The sequence below is a fragment of the Loxodonta africana genome, chromosome 1, assembly GCF_030014295.1.
Source record: "Loxodonta africana isolate mLoxAfr1 chromosome 1, mLoxAfr1.hap2, whole genome shotgun sequence".
NCBI classification, from domain to species: domain Eukaryota; kingdom Metazoa; phylum Chordata; class Mammalia; order Proboscidea; family Elephantidae; genus Loxodonta; species Loxodonta africana.
Window position 1 is genome coordinate 14,498,898 of NC_087342.1, and position 20,473 is coordinate 14,519,370.

Genomic DNA, 20,473 nt, shown 5'->3' on the forward strand with positions numbered 1-20,473 from the left:
ACTCTTCCAATTGTTTTTCTATTCTCTATTTCACTTAATTCTGCTCTAATTTTTATTATTTCCTTTCTTCTGTCGCCCATAGGCTTCTTTTGCTGCCCTCTTTGTACTTCTTCGAGTTGTAGGGTTAATGTTCTGATTTTGGCCCTACTTTTTTGGATGTGTGCATTTATTGCTACAAATTGACCTCTGAGCACTGCTTTTGCTGCATCCCAAAGGTTCTAGTATCATGTGATTCTGTGGATTTCTTTATTCCATCCATAATTTCTTCTATAACCCAGTAGTTTTTGAACAAGGTGTTATTCGCTTCTATGTATTTGAATTTTTTCCCTTGCTTTTTCTGTTACTGATTTCTACTTTTATGGTTTTATGTTCAGAAAAGACACCTTGTAATATTTTGATGTTTTGGATTCTGTTAAGGCTTGCTTTGTAGCCTAATGTGTGGTCTATTGTGGAGAATGTTCCATGTGCATTGGAAAAGAAAATATACTTGGCTGCTGTTGGGTGAAGTGTTCTGTATATGTCTATGACATCAAGTTGATTGATTGTGGCATTTAAATCTTCCGTGTCTTTATTGAGCTTCTTTCTGGATGTCCTGTCCTTCACCGAAAGTGGTGTGTTGAAGTCTCCTACTATTATTTTGGAGCTATTTCTCTTTTCAATGTTGTTTGGGTTTGTTTTACGTATTTTGGAGGCCTGTCATTGGGCATATAAATACTTATTATGATTGTGTCCTCCTGATGTATTGACCCTTTAATCATTATATGGTGTCTTTATCCTTTGAGGTGGACTTTGCTTTGAATTCTATTTTGTCAGAGATTAATATCGCCACTCCTGCTTTTTTTGCTTGCTTAATACATTTTTTTTTCCATCCTTCGAGTTTTAGTTTTTGTCTTTAAGGTGTGTCTTTTGTAGGCAGTATGTAGACAGATCGTGTTTTTTAATCTGTTCTGCCACTCTTTGTCTCTTCAATAGTCCATTTAGTCCATTTACATTCAATGTAATAATTGATAAGTATGAGTTTAGTGCTGTCATTTTTCAAAAAATTTTTATTGTTTTAAGTGAAAGTTTACAAATCAAGTCACTCTCTCATACAAAAATTTATATACACCTTACTAAATACTCCTAGTTGCTCTTCCCCCTAATGAGACTAGTGCTGTCATTTTGATATCCTTGTGTTTGTGTGTGTGTTGCTGACAGTTTGTTCCACTTAACTTTGTGTGCTGAGTTGTTTTTATGTATTTTCTTTTCATCTTTTTCCTTGTTGTTGATTTTATATTTGCGGAGTTTTTATGTTTTTCTTCTTTTTTATTTTGATGCGTAGGATTGTTAGTTTCCTTTGTGGTTATCTTAATATTTACCAGTATTTTTCTAAGTTAAAACAAATCTTTTATTTCTCCACATGGCCTTGACTTCCTATCCATATGAAAGATCTATGACTACATTTTTTAGTCCCTCTTTTCTGTTTTAATGTTTTCATCTTTTACGTATTGATGTCCCTGTTTCTCTATTTTCAATGTTTCAGCTTCGATTTATTTTTGTGACTTCCCTATCTGGGTAGATATCTGGTTGCTCTGTCCTATGTTCTAGTCTTGTGTTGTTATCTGATGGTATTGATTTTCTGACAGGAGGACTGCCGTTAGTATTTCTTGTAGTTTTGGTTTGGTTTTTGCAAATTCCCTAAACTTCTGTTTATCTGGAAATGCCCTAATTTCGCCATCATATTTGAGAGACAGCTTTGCTGGATATATGATTCTTGGCTGGCAATTTTTTTCCTTCAAGGCTTTATATATGTCATTTCATTGCCTTCTTGCCTGCATGGTTTCTGCTGAGTAGTCAGAGCTTAGTCTTACTGACTCTCCTTTGTAGGTGACTTTTCATTTATCTCTAGCCATTCTTAAAATTCTGTCTTTATCTTTGATTTTGGCAAGTTTGATTATGTCTTGGTGACTTTATTTTGGAATCTACCTTGCATGATAGATTGCCTTGATATGGCCTCTCTAGCTAGTGGTCTTGCAACTGCCAACAATTGATTGGGTGGGCTATGCAAATGAGGTGCTTGTGGCCCACCAAGGGGATTGGACAGCTTGCTAATAATGCAAAATAAGGTGCATGGCACCCTTGTGGGAGTGGGGCCATACAAAATAAGGTCTATGGAACCCTAATGAAGGGATTGGCCCATTTTGCAATCCCACTAGGCATAAAAGGAGCTGTTCCAGAGGATGAAAGGGGGGACCTGGCTACCGATAAGACGAGACGGGAGCAGAGCACATCCTTTGGACCTGGTGTCCCTGTGCTGAGAACCTCCTAGACCCAAGAGACAGTGAGCTGTGACATCGGAGATGGCAAGAAGTAGCAGTGGAGAAACGGTGGCCACAGAGGCAGCAAAACTAGGCAGTAGGAGACCATGCAGTGGGCTTCCCAGCCTACAGAGTGAGAAAGCAGAGTGCCTTCAGGCAGGAGGCTTGCTGGTGGAGTAGGGTGCCTCCGGGGACTTGTCGGGGAGCTAAAGAGCTTTGTAACACTTGCCTGAGCAGGGCAGAGGCCGGACTAAGGGGTCAAGGGGCCAAAGACTGAGAGGTTGAGGGCCAGGGAGAGGCCTGTCTATAGGTACAGCTGAGAAGAGGCTGCCCTGATGGAAGTAGTGTAACCTGAGTCATTCCTGATCCTGAATTGTTACTTGTTACTTCCCCAAACGAATCCCATAATCGTATTGTCGGTTGCCATTTACCAAATCGGTGAGTTCTGTGAGGCCACTGCCATGAATTATTGAACCCAGCAGAGAAGTAGAGAGCGCCGTGGGAGGAATGGCTGCTGTCAGATTGGTGAAAAAGTTGGAGACAGGAGGTATGTCTCACCTCCATTTTACAGCAATCAGCATTGGGCTATTCATATTGATTCTCCTCCTCCTGAAGTTAGAGGAGGTCAGATGCCCCTGCCAACCCCCCCCCTTTATAGAAATGTTCTTAGTTTTCCTGGTTCACAATATATATGTGAAAAAAGCTAGCAAGGAATAAAAACAGCTCTTTTCTTTAAAAATAATCAATTCTCTGCTAGGAACATTTGTGGATTGTGGTTGCTTTTAAAAAATTGAAAAAATTTAAATATTTACTATGTGGGCAATGGCTTGTTTCTTTACAGACCACACCTTGGAATCATAGAATCATCTAGTCCAACATTCAGCACTTCGTCTCAAATCCTTTCTGGAATATCTACAATATTGTTTGACCATTTCAAGAAATGGGGGACTCACTAGCTTACATGTGATTATTTCCTGTAAAGCAGGAGTGATGGTTTTCTGGCAACAAATACTTTCATATCAAGACATGGAAACATGGCATGGTCTGTCAGTAGCTACCTGCACCAAAGTTACCAATTCAAACCAAGTCCCAATAAATAATATTGATGACGGTGATGATCACACCTCACGTGCTAACCATGTGTCATATAGATTTTAGCATTTCGAGGACCTGATACTACAGACACCTTTCCAGAATGTAGTTGTGCCAAACTGATGCTCAAAAGACATTTTGAACGAAATGTGTAAATCAGGCTACCTAGTATAAAGAGAAGTGCATGAGTCATTCTGCTCCTCAGTGAACCACAACCACCTAACCCAATTCTTCACACTGAAGCAGCACAGTGTTTGTTTTTAGCTTTCGAGATCTATCTGGAAACTGGCAGCATGGAAAGAAAAGAGAAGCTTGCAAAGATTGAACAAACAGCATGCACTGTGGTATCCTTTATTTAAAAACTGTGAGTTAACTACAGTCGTAGTGTTCTCATTTACCATTCGGATGGCATATCAACTGGGAGAACATTAACACAATTTCAAGAAGGTACTAAAAACTGTCAAACACACATACACTCCATACATGCACATATATAACAGATGACACGCACACAAAGCTTACAGCCTAAACACAACTAAAAGTGAGGGGAAAAAAGCTTTGAATGCTATAAATCAAGTTAAAAAAAAAAAACTCTTATAATAAACTGTGGCAATACTGTGGCTATTATGAAAAATATTAAAACTTTAAAAGCAAAAAAAAAAAATACTGGCAATTTAAAACTAGCAGCAAAAAGCAGATGAAAATAGAAGATAACATAAAACTAAATAATACCGAAATTCTAACATTGATACCGTGTGGGATTGCACTGAAGTAACCGAGAACGGGTTCTTAAGGAACTGTTAAAAAGTCCCTTGAAATATTAAGTTGCTGCACTTTATAAACAGTGGAAAAGGAAAAAAAAAAAAAAATACTTGGAATGTTACACACACACACACACACACACACACAGAGGAAATGCATTAGGTCTATCAGTTCATGGCCTTTGTTCATGACCTTCGAAAAGTTTCATTAAGAAAAATTTAAGTGCCAATGTCGTGAAAGAAAGTTAAAGTCTTAAAGATCCAAGTCTGAGTGCATTTATCAGGTCTAAGGATACATTTCAAGGTTGGGGGCCAGGCATGGTTGACGCACATTCAAGAAGAAGAATATTGTGGAACCCATAAGGAAGGCAGAGATCTTTGGAGAGTGTTTAGAATGAAGGTATATGAAACTCAGACTATCTTGAAGGAGATTCCAAAGTACTTGGAGGTCTACAGCTCTTCATCAGTTGAAATCTGTTTCATAGTGGCCAATAAATAATTAAGAGTAACTTTGCAGCAAACTGGTTTTTCATACAAACACAAAATCTTCACCACACATGCAGAGCTGATATTCTTATAAGCGCACACATTAATCCTGTTTAAGAAGAAAAGCACATTAGCAAGCTTTTTTTTTTTTTTCCCATGAGTTCTTATACAAATGTCTGAAGCTGCTAGACACTTTCAAAGAGGGGCTACGTTTTGATTTCATACTGATTTTGTAAGGGTGGAGATTTGGTTTTCCTAAAGAAGCCAGGGGCAGCCATAAGCAGGGGGCCTGTCTTCAGAGTCTAAGAAGCAGAATGTCCTTAGAGCTTAAACTCACGGCAAGTTTAGATCCAGGAAAACTGGCAGGGGGGACAGGGGCAGGGAGGGGGCAGGAATGAGAAGTTTAAAGGTCTGCAGTATACTTTGGAATCGAATGTGCCTCCAAGGGTAGAATGGCTCAACTGCTCTCAGAATGAAGCGCTGCGGTATTGAAGAACCAGATGTTTGGAGTCAGGGGCTGGGACAGAGAGGCTTTCCATTTCCAGGGGTCCTCAGGGCTGGGCTGCGGTTATGGGGCCCCGGGCCCCTAATTTTGGCTTTATTTCTCATGAGTGCTTTCAGTTGCATAATTTATGACTTTGCCCAAATACATATTGGTTACTTTTGTTCTCAAATCAATTGGTCAGGCACGTTACTAGGTGATCTCCCTAAATGAAATCTAACTGCACTCATATCTTAAGGTGCCGGCTTGTTCAGATTAATGCCCGTCGATAACACTGCTAGATATCAACTGCTCTCAGTGAAGAATCAACCCCCCAAATGACCTAACTAGAGTCTCTATCACACTAGGTGCTTTTACTATCTTGGGTTTTTTGAGCTTTAGAGAAATAGTCTTTTTAATACGACTTAGCAACAGCTTCTCTCTGGCTTTGTCTCACTCTTCTTCTTCCTCTTCTCCTTCCCCTTCTCCTTCTTCCATGGTCTCCACAATCAGCTCTGCTGTACAGGTGGCTTCTCCGAGGCTGTTGACAGCCTTGCAGGTGTACTTGGCGTCGTCATCCCCGCAAACATCACTAATAATTAAAGAGCAGTTCCCATCCTCATCATAGTCTATCTGGAAGTGACGGGACTCCCTGATGGACTGGTCATCTTTGAACCAGACGACCTCAGGGTCTGGGTACCCTGCATCACGGGGAGAAAGCACAAGTCGCAGAAATGTTATTCAGAATTTCTTATCCATTCACGCAAGCAACTCCTAAACTACCTATACTGATGAAGAGACAAAGGAAAAAAATGTATGGTGTTTGCTTTCAGTATCTATTTTGATATTTACATTTGAATATGGGCATGTATTGTTAATACTAATATCTAAAACCACAAACGGAGTATTTTAAAGTTGGTTAGACTTGCCCCACAGCCTTCCTTTAGACAGATAGAGTATATTGCCAGGAATATTGCCCAACTCCAACTGCACACCTAGAGCTAAATGTCTCCTTGGACAGAAATAAAAATTTTAAAATCTTGTATAAAAGTTTAACTTAAACAAATAACTTCAGTTTAAAAATAACAGAGCAGATGGGCACAAGAGATCTTTTTGGGGTGACGGAAATTTTCAAAAATTGGATCGTGGTGATCGTTGCACAACTCTGTGATTTACTAAAAAAAATTAATTATACACTTCAAATGGGTGAATTTTATGGTATATAATAAATTATAATTCAATAAGGCTGTTAACAGCTATATAAATCATATATTAGAGAAGCTGATGAGATTGCCAGGAAATAGAAAGCAATATTTGTCTTAGTCTGTCCCAGAGCAGATAATCTGCCTGTAGATAGCTGGAAATTGACCACTCTGACTGCCCTCACTTATGCATTTGTCACGTTTCTGAAGAGTTCAGCATGAAAAATGTATAAAATATACACATATGTATATATAATACATTTAGAAAGCTACATTATACATTCCATCTGACTTGCTCTTAAATATTGGGAAAATATTTTTACAGGAAAAAAAAAAATTGTAGCCCCAACTGGAATAAAATTTACACATGAGAATTTAAGAATTCTAACATTGGTTTGGTTTTTGGTATCATTCCTTACAAGTAGAATTTTGCTTTTATCCAAATAACATCCATATGAAAAAACAAACAAAACCAAAAACCAGCCCCCAAATGTTTTGATTTCTCATCAGGACATTAGTCAGAAACTAAACAAATACCAAGGAAGTAATCCCAAAGAGAAAAGTAAGTGTAAAAATGATAATCACTATGTTGTAATAATTGGGAAAAAAAAAGGAAACAACTTCAGAAGACCCAAAGAAAATGGTGATGGTGAGAGTTATGAGCATGGCCTCAAAGTTTATGGGAGAATCTCAAATCTGAGAATTTCCCAGTACCAAAGGCAGGACATCCCCTTTAATTTTTTTATGAGTTTTTTTTTTTTTCCTAATTTGACCTGAGATTGTTTTTTGCCTTTGAGTCAATTCCTGCTCATGGTGGTTCCACGTGTGCAAACTGGAACTGCTCCACAAGGTTTTCAAGGCTGTGACCTTTAGGGGGTGATTGCCAGGCCTGTCTTCAAAGACACCTCTGGGTGGGTTCGAACCACCCACTTTCTGGCTAGTGGTCAAGTGTTTAATCATTTGCACCACCCAGGGACTCCTTCCACTTTATTTTTTTTAGTTGAAAGAAAAAAGAGAAAGGTAGGCAAAGGATTTACAGGGCATTTTGATAATACAAAGATGCCAGAGAAAACTTGTTTTTTCATTCCTAACTTTCAGTTGGAAACACTGGTGGTGTAGTGGTTAAGAGACACAACTCTTAAATAAAAGGTCAGCAACTTGGATTCCCCAGGCGATCCCTGGAAACCCTATGGGGCAGTTCTACTCTGTCCTCCAGGGTTGCTATGAGTCAGAATGTCAGAATGTTACCCAAAAGACAATATACGGTCACACTGCTGGAGAATCTTAAAAAGTAGGAGACACAATTTATTTTGACTCTGCTGGACTGTGCTATGTGGCCTTGGGAAAGTTGCTTAATAAACTTCCGTGCTTTATTTGGTCAGACCAAAATGGGAGATAACCCTTCACTCTAGTTGGCAAATGACAACCAGAGCCTTGAAACAAAGAGGCCTTGTATCTTATCTTTCTAGAATGTTGCAATCTGGGGAAACTGAAATACTTTGCATCACCAATATTGTTACTTTCTCAGGTGCCACGCTAAGATCTGTGCAGGTCCCCTGAGCTCAAACAACTCATGACTCCACACCATGTTCTTCCAGCAGGCAGAGGAGAAGCATGAGGAGATGGCTGGCTGAGAGGTCTGTCCCAGGCGCCTGGATTCCAGCCTAGCCTTAGTCTGAAGTCACACATATCAACCCCACAACTTGTTCCTTTACTCCATGACATCTTTAAGACACTTAAAATGTTTCCCTTTTTTACATATGTCATCTCATAGAATCACCCAGAAACTCAGTGCATTAGACAGCACTTTACAGATGAGGGGCCTGAAACTCAGAAGAGCTAGGTCATGTCCAAGGTCACACAGCCCCACTGATGAGTGGCAGTACTGGCCGCCTTCACATCTTATGCCCTTTGGGCCAACCTTCCTTTGAGAGCCTCTTGTGGGCATTTCATGTGGTTCCCAGAAGCTTTCAAAGCTCATTTCCTTAGCTATGTACCACGGCTGGTTAGACCTGTGAAAAATCATTTTTGACTTAGGCCCAGTGGCTGATGTAAGCAGGTGAAATATCAAATGTGCTCCTACGTAAGTCACTGAAGAGCATTCAGTTTTCAGGAGGTGGGGGTAGAGGAGTGGGCGTGAGGACCCCTCACAGCCTGGCTGTTCCTAATAGCATCTAGGCTGCACAGAACAGATCTCTTGCCTGGAGGACAGGGTGGGTGACCTGCCATCTGTCCGTCCCCCTTTTGTGGCAAAGAGAAGAAGAACTACAACTTACCTTCAATCTTGCAGTCAAACCTAGCAGCACTTCCTTCCACAACTTCTAAATCACGGATGGTCTTAGAGAAGTAGGGTTTTACATGGGGCTTTTCCTCAGCAACGGCCTCAAGGAAAGCTTGCGAGACATCTTCTAGAAGACAGGCAAGAGGAATAGGTCATTTCTTCATTCCTGGTTCTCTCCTCTTCCCTAATTTGAAAGCTGATTTTTTTTTTAAGTTGGTATAATTTAGCAAATAATACAACTTAGAGAACTGAATCATAAGCAAGCCTTTCTCTTGGGAATAGGTTGGCCTGCTGCCAAATGGTTTCTGGCAGAAGAAAGAACTGTGCCCAAATTGGGCAACTGCTCAGCCTCCCCCCTTCCCTTATGCTGACACATTAAAAAAGGAAATAATCTTTAAAAAGGATTTTTGGCCACATTTCGTGCTGTTTCAGGATTCAGCTGAACACATCTGGGAAGGTCAGAAACCGCTTTCCTGGTCTTGGTACCCCTTGTCCCCTACTTGCAATAGGCACGTCAGCCTGTGAAGGGAGTAGCCAGGCCCTACAGGGATCTGCAACTTGCAGTAGTTTTATTATTCTCCACCACTTACACTGTCTTCACTTTGTATCACTGCAGCCTAGGGTTTGAGACTGGTCCAGGGCAAAGCTGGAACTTTGAGGGGCTCCAGTACCTCTCTTTCCCCTTCCCGCTACTGCTAGGTCATCTGGGGAGTGGCAAAAGTGGGTAGGAGGGAATGGGCCCATGTGCTGAAGGCTCTGTCCCCAGACACAAAGAAGCTCCACAGCAGGCTGACAACTGCTTTTGTGCCTTTGAGCATAAATAGATCTAGACTCAGGCTTCTCACCTGTGGATACCAAGAGCACCAGGCAGCATGGGGGATCTCTACCCTCATGGGGAACCTCAGGGGAGCTAAGGGTCAGGCCCTGTGTGCTCCTGAAGTGGGAAGAGGCTGAGGCCTTGGCCAAGGAGACAGATGGGGCAGCTTGTCAAAGACAATGGGCAGTCACCAGCCCTACTGGTCTCCAGGAAGGGTCCTGCTAATCACAGTCTCCCCGTGCTTCACCACCATGAAAAATGTCAAAAGAATATGAACTATACAAGTTAGTTTTTGTTTGAAACAGAAACACAAAGACACAGAAAAAAATGGAAAAATGCTTTTAAAAAGTTAGACAATTATATGTGATTTTTATTTTATTTTTCCTATCGATACACGAGTATTACTTTTATAGTGAGGAAAAAACATTTTCTTTTAATAAAGCTTCGTTAAAAAAATAAAACTTTGTTAATTCTTATACAAAATACAGGCAAAAGAATCGCTGGGGTCTAGTTCTACTAGAAAAAAAATAATGTACCCTCTGAAAATAGCTGAGCTTAAGGTAAACAATTAAAAATAATTACTAGACTTAGAGTCAAGGCAACCTAAAAGTGCTTCTGAATTTACCCTTAGAGGTTGTATTAAAAAAAACAAAAACGAAAAAACACCTCAAAATGCCCCTCTGTCTCCCAACCCTTTTCTCCCGCCAACTGGTCGGAAATACCCTCCTGGAGCTCCTTACCTTCAGATTCTAGTTTCTCTGCATTGAGTGGGCTGGTTGGGGAGCCTGTCGAGGATTTCCTGCCACTGAGCCCTGAGATCATAGCCATAGAGGACAGTCTTCCAATGGCTCTCACAGCATTGCCTGTTTTCTGGAAAAAGAGATAGCGGGGTTGGACTCAGGAGGTATCCCTGGGTTCAGCTGGGAAGCAGCCGGTGCTCCGGGGAGTAGAGCCCAGCCCAAGAGAAGCAGCTCTGTTCCCTGGAAGGAGGGCTTCCAAGTTCTGAGGTCCCGCCAGAGAAGTGAGCCCAGCCTTGCTCTGCTCAGCACTATCGGCGTGTCAGAAGATGTTCCGAGAATGGAATGGGGCCCTGGAACTGATGTGTGCGTTAATGTGACTAAACAAGGTCAACATGAGACAAAAACTCTTTTCATACTCTGCTTCAACTCCCATAAAAGGGATAGTTTATATAAAGGCAACTGCAGGCTGAGACAGCTCCAAAGACTTATTGCTAACTGGGCCCAGTGAGGCTGTCTCTCAGAAAACAATGCTAGTGAGATGATTTTAATTGGTCAAGAGAATAGTTACTACAGATCCCACAAGTCCTGATGCAAAAAAAAAAAAAAAATGTGTTCTATTGACCTTGGGCAACCCACACAACCTCTCTGGGCTTCGGTTTCCCTTTCTGTACAAGGAAGGGGCTGGACAAGATGATCTCCAAAGTCCCATTTAGTTATATTTATCATTCAGATACTTAAGAGATTTCTAGAAACTTTCTGGCTAGCCCCAGCACAAACCTATGGCTGCACAGTGAGGTTGCCGAGGCTGCTCTTGGCCTGGTGTGCACTCAGGCATCTGAAAGAAGGACCTGAGGACATAAATTGCACCAGCGCTTTGCTTTTCTGAGATTAGGAACGTTAGGACAGGACAGGATTTCTCAGGACAGTGCCAGAACTCGACATGTCATTTCTCTGCACTGTGAAAATTCCACTGAGTGTAGGATGTGGGTAGAGAAATCCCCAGTGATGTAAAGTGGTGTCTGTTTCTTACCCTCGAAGCTCCTCAAAGTTGATGGGAATGACGGAGATGAGAAAATGAAGGCAGGACCCAGTCCTTCCCCCTTACCACCCAGAAACATATTTTTTCAGGCACCCAGATGCTGTGCATCCCAAAGGCAGATGCCACCACAGACTGGCTGCTCGCCCTCCTGAGAGCCCGCAAGGAAACTGTCTTCATAGACACATGGCTAGTTTGCTTCTTTCACTCTCGTTGGACCTCAAACTGTGCTTGCTGGTAAACACGCTTTCTTCCTGAATTAACTTCATATGCTTGAGTATTTCAGAAAAGCCTCACAATTTTAGACTATCTGGAAAGCAGGCCTCTAACCTCAAATTGGAGCCTGGTGGTGCAGTGGTTAAGAGACTGGCTGCTAATCAAAAGGTCAGCAGTTTGAATCCACCAGCTGCTCCTTGGAAACCCTACGGAGCAGTTCTACTCTGTCCTATAGGGTCACTGTGAGTTGGAATCGACTCAACAACAACGGGTTTGGTTTTTGGTGTTTAACCTCAAATTATGTGTGTGTGTGTGTGTGTGTGTTTATGTCCATGCACAGGTGTGTGTGTGTGGCTTACGTGGAGACCTACTGCCGGCAACCACGATCACTCTTCTGTTATGTCACCTGCCATCCCTGTTGCAGGCTATTTTCATGCACTTTGGACAGGCATTCCATCTGGCTCTGTTCTCTGGCCACCCGCCCTCTTGTACACACGCCTGCATGGTGTGGGTATGCTTTTGGCCCTTGCCGCCATAGGGAAGTGGGATGCCTGAGAGAATGGGGTCACTCTGAGCAGAAGGTGGAGCTGGTCAGGAAGGGAAGAAGGTGAAGCGATGACTACCTACCAGCTTCACGGTGTGGCAGAGTCACTGCAGCCCTGCAGAGCACTTGGCAATCCTCTCTGCTCTCTTGGGAGAGACTGCTACTGGAGACCCAGCTCTTCCTGTGGCAGCTCACCTCAGCCTCAGGCAAGAGGTGGCCACAGCAGCCTTCCCTCAGGAGTCAACAACAGACCAGACTATTTCCTCATCAGCCAAGTTCTTAGACTTTGTCTTTCTCAGGTCTCTATTCCCTTTATTCCACACATGCTGGCTTGCCCTGAGCCAGGAGTCTGTATACTCAGCAGGTCCGCTCTTAACAAGGGACAGGTTAGTTCTCTAATTGCTGATTACTATGCCATCTTGTGTAAGCCAGTACGCCTCTCTGGGCCTCAGTATCCTTGGCTGACAATGAAGTGACTGGACTTGAAGATTCTGGGCTCTCTCCAGCTCTGGTCTTCTATAGCCCTACCAATGTGTGCAGCAGGAAATGTCCCACTGGAGCCCATGACCAGGCTGGGACTGGCTCTTCACTTGTGTGGTGCAGAGAGACGATGTCTTTTTCTTCACCTTATGTCTTAATAAAATAACTAATATGAAGTTACCAGAATGAAGGAGAAATGTAAGAAATGATGAATAAAGAACATCTTTAAAATAATCTGCATCAGAATTCAATCTTTGGAAATTGATTTATGAAAAAGACTTGGTAAGGAAGCTCTTCGGTGGAAACGAAAAAGAAATGTATCTGGGTGTTCTAGTCTTCCAATTGCATGCCTTTGAGCTAGAAACTCATTCTTCCTTTGTTGACTAAGACCTTTGGAAATTTTTGGAGTACTAAAAAAGCAAAGCTTCAATTCTTGTATTTCCTTCCTTGTTTTAAGAAAGCCTCTTTTTTTCTTGTGGACAACACCAATGTTGGGTTCCTGTGTCCCAGGTGGGCGGTATCTATACCAGCCTCCCCACCTCTCCTTTGAGAGCCAGCTAGGATGACCAACCATCCTGATTTGTACAGGACTACAGGGTTTCCCAGGATGTGGGCCTTTTAGTGGTAAAACCAGGAGCAAAAACCCCCCCAAAAAACCAAATCCATTGCCATCGAGTCAAGCCCCATTCATAGCAACCCAACAGGACAGAGTAGAACTGTCCCACAGGGTTTCCAAGGAGCAGCTGGTGGATTTGAACTGCCGGCCTTTCGGTTAGCAGCCATAGCTCTTGACCACTGCACCATCAGAGCTCTAAAACCAGGACAGACCCTTGCAAACCAGGACAAGTTGGTCACCGTGGAGCTAGACAGCTGTCATAGACCAGTAGTCCCTAATGTGGTGGTGACGAATCGTTTGAGCTATACCGAGTCAAATGCTAACTTCTCTATGGCCCAGAAAACAAAGATGGCCACGAATGGGCCTCTAGTTCTTAGTCCTTTGCTTCCGGTTTGCACACAGAAGCCCTATTCTCCTGTCCAGCTCCCCTACCTAACCTTGCTATTCCTCACCACCATGACTTTTTAAAATGCTTTGAATTGAAAATATGTTCCTCTTCAGAATAACTTCATTCTAAGGTCAAATGTATGATTAATCATTTCTACATAGCCTTATTTGCTGGGCTTTGTTCCCGTGTTGCTTCTTTGCTCCTTGTGCCTTTTATGGAGACCACACTAGAACAACCACAGGTACCTTCTCTCTTGCAGCCACAGCGAGTCACTGGGCCACCTCTGCCTGCCGCTCTCCCTCCAGCACATTCCATCCCACTCTGCTACTCTCCACCCTCCCTCCTCCAGAGAACCTTGACTGCTCCAAGAAGCTCCCCCTGCCCCCTACTGCAGGGGCCAAGACCCTGGTACCTGGAGTTAAAATGTGGCAAACGTTTTCCTAAGGAAGCAACATCACACCCGATGGTCAGATGTAGCTGGACTATTATCAGTGAAATTATGCGTCAGGTACATTGTTCATTAAACGGGGTTTTGTGGACTACTTTTGTGTGTAATTTTGGGAAACCGGAACCACTGCTATTGTGGAAAACTCATTTTCAAAGTCTGTCGCCTATGTTTAAAAATGAAATTAAAGTTCCTTCTCTAATTCTACCCTTTTCTTTTCCCCTCTACTTCCAGAAAACCCTGTAGTTCATAACACTGTAAATAATACAAAGAAAATTGAAGAGATTAAAATAGCACCAATTATGGCTCCCTGACTGCTCTAATTGAAAAATTCCATTTGCCTCCCCTCCTGTCCCTTATCTCATCTCTCTGCCTGTCCCCTGTGTTTAGCGTCACCCTGGCTTCGGTCCATCTGCAGATGTTCCAACGCTCCCAGAAAGTCTGAGATAAGAAGGCTGCCCCTTAGCCCACAGCTCTCCCAAGCAAAATCTCATCAGACTCTTGCTCTAAGGACTGCCCACCCCCACAAGAGTCACCTAGCCTCTCCAGAAATGCCACTATTTCTTTGAGCTCTCTTGGTCAGAGCAGAACTGCCACATAGAGTTTCCAAGGAGTGCCTGGTGGATTCGAACTGCCAACCTTTTTGTTAGCAGCCATAGCTCTTATTCACTATGCCACCAGGGTTTCCCTATTGGTCACAGGATAATAAACCCAACCTTTGATTTTTGTGGACCCCTTAAACCCACACCTGTAGAACCTCATTTGTCTTTGCTCCCTCACTCAACCTTTGTGTGAAGCTGGACCTTTTAAGGGAACCTTGTGTAGCAGATTACCAGTGTCCCTGTTGCCCCTGTTAACAGTGTTCTCCCTTTTCTCTGCCACAGAGGGAAGGTCTAAACGCCCTCTGATCCCCTGATTCTCCAGTTCTAAGCCCGTTCCTGTCAATCCAGCATACAGACTGTGAAGTCCTAGCTCTGTGCCTTCTCCCCCGCCTGCGCTGCCACCACCATTTCTCTGTGTTCTAGCCCACGTCCCACACCCAACTTCAAAATCCTCCCCTGCGAGCACGTCTTCATTATATCCAACTCCGGCTGTGACTGGCTCCATTCTCCTGTCCACACTCATATATGGTTATGGAGAGTTATACTGATAGTTTATAGTTCTCGGTATGTGTTATGTCCTTTTATGTCTATTTGCTTCAGTTCTTATTACACTATACATTCCTTGCATTTAGGAGCCAAGTACCCTCCTGCAGCCCGGGAATTGTATAATTGCAATAATGATAATTAAAATAATAAAACAGACAAGGGTGGTAACTATTCTATGGCCCTGGATGATCATTTTATCCATCTTGTTATCAAAGGCAGCTTCCTGTTGTTAGGACTGTGTTCACTGGAGCCATGCTCTGGGTTTGAAGCCTGGCTTTTCCACTTACTTACTGGGAGAGGTTTCTAGCCCTTCTCTGCCTCCATTTGTCTATAAAGAGGGGACTGGAAACCCTGCTGGTGTAGTGGTTAAGAGCCATGGCTGCTAACCAAAAGATCAGCAGTTTGAATCCACCAGGTGCTCCCTGGAAACCATATGGGGGAGTTCTACTCTGCCCTATAGAGTCGCTGAGTCAGGATCGACTCGACAGCACCGGGTTCGGGTTTGATTCATTTATAGGATTAAAAGACTTAATGCATGGGAAGTGCTTTGGATCACCCCTGACACACAGTCAGCCCTCAACAGAGATGAGCTGCTATGGTCATCTTTGAACACTTGCTACATGCCAGGCACTGTGGCATGGGCTGTTTGAAGATGATCTCATGTAATTCTTACACAACGCGCTGAAGCTGGTACCACTTTTATCCCCCTCTCAGATGAGAAAACGAAGGCACAGCAAGATAAAATCGCTAACCCAGGGACATGCAGCTAGTAACACATGACCGCCTTAGAGGGTAAATAACCAGAACTGATTTTTTGGTAGCTCACCAGGACCTTCTTTTGAGGCACCTATGGTCAGACTTGAACCTCCAACCTTCGACTTGAACCTCCAACCTTAGGTTAGCAGCTGAGTGCACTAAGCACTTGCACCACCTGGGACTCTCCATATTTCTCTCTCTACATCATGTGGCCTCTTCCACCATGAAGAAATGTAAGACTATCAGAATACCTTTGAAGAGACCACAATTCTCCAGGTTTGCCAAACAGATCTAATGTGCGTTGCTCTTTCCTACCACTTAGATCTGAAATGTCAGAGGCGTAAGCCAGGTGAGGCTGAGCTGCTGAGGCCTCCCCTCACTGGTCCCCCTGGGACAAAGCTAAGCAGGATTGGAGAGACAGTTGTAGCCAAGAAACCCATTTCCCCCAAGCAATGCTGGGGCCAATAAGGGGAATGAATACAATACTGTACCTTAATTAGCTGCCTAAATTGGTTCCAGGCTATTTCAGAAATAAATTTAAACTTTTCTGAAGTGAGGCCAGGGCAAGTTGGAAGTGAGGGTGGTTTGAATTTAGCAAATATGAAGGGGCTATATTCCAATCAGAAGTGACCCCACATTACCTGCCATTTCCTTCTTGCCATGTACTTCTTCATCCGGTCTTTGGAGAGCTTCTTGGCCTCCATGTTCTTGGTGTCTTTCATTAGCCATGGGTGCTGAAGGCACTGGGTACAGTCCAGGCGGTTTCTGGTGGAGGCAGAGATCAGGGGATTTCTGAGCAGGAGGGGACCTCAGATCAGACATGGGGGGGTTTCCTGTCTGCAGTCACACAGGGCAGAGCCCAGGGCTCCCTGCTCCAGTCCATCCACGACCAGGGGCACTGTGCTCTTGGCCGTTTCCCCTCTTGGTCTGGGTTACACTGACCCAGTGTAGACCTGTGTTAAGAAGGCCTAACCACCAAGGAAGCATGACCTGTGCTTGAGGTCTAGGAAGGGTAAGTGCTGGAAGGCTGATTTGTCTGGGGATGGCTGGCACTGTATCCAGGGTGGGCTCATTCAGCTGGTTCCAGTGGGAGCTGGGGCTTCTGGTGGCCTAGCCCTTCTGCCTACCTGTCTGATACACTGGGCCAAAACCTCCCAAGAATCATTTAACTCCATGTCTTACTATGTGGTTGAATATCAGGTTTTTTCAGTTGTAACTCAAAGAAGTTATGTCCTACATTCAACCCATGAATTATGACAACCTTAGAACTGCACTGAAACATTTTAATCTTTCTGCAAGCTCTGGGAATCTAGAAATATTTCAAGGTCACTGTCATAAACCTTAGTTGTATCAGGACCAATAAAGCCCAAAGAACCAAATGCTAACATGCATAGAAAAATGACCGGAAAGAAGTACAACACAATGTAGTGATCTTTAGATATAAGAATTATGGGTGATTTTAATATTCCTATGTTCTTCAAATTTTCTACAACTTAAACGTATTACTTTCATAGTACAAAAATCTTTCAAAAAGTGCTGACAGAGATTCTGAGATGCTGTGTATAAGAGCTTACAGGATTCTAGTGTCTTAATCTATTTGAAAAAGGTCAGTTCTTTGGTGGGTCCATTTTATGAACACAGAGGGACCCAGCACAGCCTGTTACTGAATTAATTCAAGGTCAGATAAGAAAACAGGGTGTGTACTCGATACTTTGTTTACCAAATCCTCCGTGAAGGTGAACAAAACTCAGTTAACGAAAGCCATCCTTACAGCAGAGTGCTTAGGAGGGAGATTTCCATCTCTCTGAGGCACCGTGGAAGTGGGAGATCCCTCAGACTGGCCCCATAACATCTTGCTTCCCCCTGGGTCATGCCTACTTCTGATACAAAGGCCATGACAGCAAAACACTAAAAGCTATGGCTGACAAGGAGTGTGGAGTGTAGCAGTCTCTGGGGGAGTTTAGCCCTGAGATGGCTAAAGGGGACTGAGAGGTGGAGGGTAAATGGAAAGCCACACAGAAGCACCTAAGAGATCTCCCATGTTGCTACTTTAGCCATTGTGCTCTCCTGTCCCAGACAGCCTTCCTCTGAAGGGCGCAACCAGGCCGACAGCCTGCGTGGAGTCTATGGGCCAGGTAGACCCGGCTAGAATCCCTGCGGCAGACACAGGGCTGAATGCAGAGCCTCCACCTGCCCCTGGAGACTCGGCTGTTCTCCCTCCTCACCCTCTGACACACCACCTATTTCAACACCACCCTCCTCTGGCAAACCTTATAGCAGCTCCCTATTGCCAAATATGACTCCAAGCGCCTTGGGGCCCCTGGAGCCAGGCCTTGCCTTATCCAGCCACTTGGCTGACAGAGTGGGTGAGGGGTCCCACAGGCCAGCTCCTCTCACATGACACCCCCCACTACTCCCTGCCCCTGGAACAGGTCAAACCCCCTGCCTCCCCATAGCCCCTCTCACCTCCTTGCTTTCATTTAGCTGGTTCCCCTCACCAGGAAAGTCTTGACCAGTTCATTCTGTCTAGCCACACCCAAGGCTCACCTCAAATCTCCCCTCCCCTGCTCTAGTCTCCCTCTATAGCCCCACGCCCCGCTCTCTCACTGAAATACTCACTGACCTCTGCCTGACCTCTACGCACACTCTCAGACCAACTGCACACCTGAACACACTGCCTATCACAGTCACACATGGTTTCTATGTTCATCCTCTGACCACGTGACCAGCTCCAGGCAGCCCCGGAGGCAGAGGTGGGTAACCTCACAGTCTGCTATGTTACAGGGGCGCAGAGACAGAGTAGGGGGAGGGCTGAGCCTAGTGGCCTGGGATCACAGCCTAACTCTGGCTATATTCAGGCAGGCAGTTCTCAAATAATTCAGATATGAGGAAACACCAAGCCAGATGATCTGGGGGATCATTGGGACCCACGGAGAGTTTCTAATGAATCTTCTGTCATCTGCGCTTGCTTTTTGAGAGGCTACTTCCTCCACTATCCTCCACCCCCACCCCAGGGTCTCTGAAAAGGTAGGGCTTCTGCAAGCCAAAATCACACATAAAATAACAGGCGTTGTTCACACAGAACAAGCTGCGATGCTCGGTTAAGTGTGGCTTTTGGGGTTTGTGAGGATTTATGGCTTGAAAGACTAGTATGGTGTCTAGTCAGGGAACTAAGGCCTAGGAAGACACCCTTCCCTCCCCTGATACACACTTGGCTTGGTTCCTCTGAATGCCTGTCCACCCCTCCTCAGGAGAAGGGAGCCACGACAGCAAGGAAAATCCCTGCCTGCTGACACCAGTCCAGGGAGTGGGGAAGCAGAAAGGACTGAAAGGTCAACTCATTACTTCATGTCTTTCTTCAGCAAATTGCTGATGAAATCCTTGGCATCATCAGAGATCTCGTCGAACGCCTCATCGTCGAAGTCCCAGGTGGCTGAGGTAACGTTGGCTAAGGTTTCATTATCATTGTCACCCATGAAGGGGGAAAGTCCACTGACCCTGGGGAGATAAGAGCAGGAGAGTAGCTGTGACTAAGTGAGGTCAAAGATGAGGGCCAGCAAGGAATTGCCCGAGTTCCATATGCCGGGAAGCCTCTGCAGCCTCAAACTCACACCCCTTCTCCTCCCACCTGCACCAGAAAAAAGAAGTGACTCTCTTCTCAGTCATTCATTATTCTTTTGTGGTATCACCTACATCTTGATACCAACTGCCTGTGATGATGAGGTGGAAGGAATTTAGTTCACGGACTTACACTACTCAGTTATCCACATTGCATACCAGTACCAGTTGCCGGCGAGTCAAGTCCGACTCATGGCGACCCCGTGTGTGTCAGAGTAGAACTGTGCTCCACAGGGTTTTCAATGGCTGATTTTTCAGAAGTAGATTGCCAGGCCTTTCTTTGGAGGGTGCCTCTTGTGGACTCGAACCTTCAGCCTTTAGGTTAGCAGTCAAGCGCATTAACAGCTCGCACCACCCCTCCACCCAGGGACTCCACATTGCGCACAGCAAGGGTGGTAAGCCCCTCTGACCTTGCCTCCTATTCTCTAAAGCCCAGACTAGCATGCTGCCCCACACAGAGGCTTCTCCAAGGTTTCCAGGTAGAGCGAGTCCCCTCGTCCTTGTGCTCCTACCACCCTCAATGTGGACTAATAAAGCGGGATAGCAGTTATCACTGTCCTCTCTCGCTCCCATCTCTCATCTTTATAGATCTTCAGCATCAAGAGGGCCCAGCACAGAGGAGATGCTCAGCAAGTGTGTGCTGGATGGACTGATAGGCTTTGAATCAGCAATGCATGTTTGGTTATCTATTTACACACGGATTTCAGTGCACCTGAGGATTTCAGGTCTAACTAGAAAGTTTCCCTAAGAGCTATCATAATAGAGGAAACAGTACAACTTCTCCATATGTTTAGTGACCTTGGGCAAGTCCCCTAATCTCTCTGTCACTGTTTTGTCTTCCGTAAAATGGGCAGCCTACTATATTGTTCAATAATTTCCGCATTCTATTGGATCACTTTCTTTGGAATGGGCACAAATATGGATCTCTTCCAGTTGGTTGGCCAGGTAACTGTCATCCAAATTTCTTGGCATAGATGAGTGAGCAACTCCAGTGCTGCATCTGTTTGTTGAAATATCTCAACTGGTACTCTGTCAATTCCTGGAACCTTGTTTTGTGCCAATGCCTTCA

At 44.3% G+C, this 20,473-nt stretch overlaps 1 protein-coding gene and 1 long non-coding RNA gene across 4 annotated transcripts in view; one reads left to right on the plus strand and one right to left on the minus strand.

Annotated features, from left to right (window-relative positions):
* Nucleotides 1-3,724: 3,724 nt before the first annotated feature.
* Nucleotides 3,725-20,473, minus strand: part of MYLK (myosin light chain kinase) — a 163,867-nt gene continuing 147,118 nt past the window's right edge. For 2 of the 3 annotated variants that reach the window (XM_023551699.2, XM_010592907.3), the window contains 5 exons: nt 19,132-19,284; nt 16,428-16,551; nt 10,158-10,287; nt 8,596-8,727; nt 3,725-5,818 (listed from right to left, as the gene is read on the minus strand). In XM_023551699.2, the coding sequence (XP_023407467.2) occupies nt 5,571-5,818; nt 8,596-8,727; nt 10,158-10,287; nt 16,428-16,551; nt 19,132-19,284 (787 nt within the window). In that variant the 3' untranslated portion in view covers nt 3,725-5,570. The remainder of the gene's footprint in view (nt 5,819-8,595; nt 8,728-10,157; nt 10,288-16,427; nt 16,552-19,131; nt 19,285-20,473) is intronic. The other variant, XM_010592906.3, reaches the window with a different exon arrangement.
* LOC111751446 (uncharacterized) overlaps nt 16,542-20,473 on the plus strand; it is a 54,362-nt gene continuing 50,430 nt past the window's right edge. The window contains exons 1-2 of the long non-coding RNA XR_002786524.2: nt 16,542-16,798; nt 19,038-19,224. This is a non-coding gene — a long non-coding RNA (uncharacterized LOC111751446). The remainder of the gene's footprint in view (nt 16,799-19,037; nt 19,225-20,473) is intronic.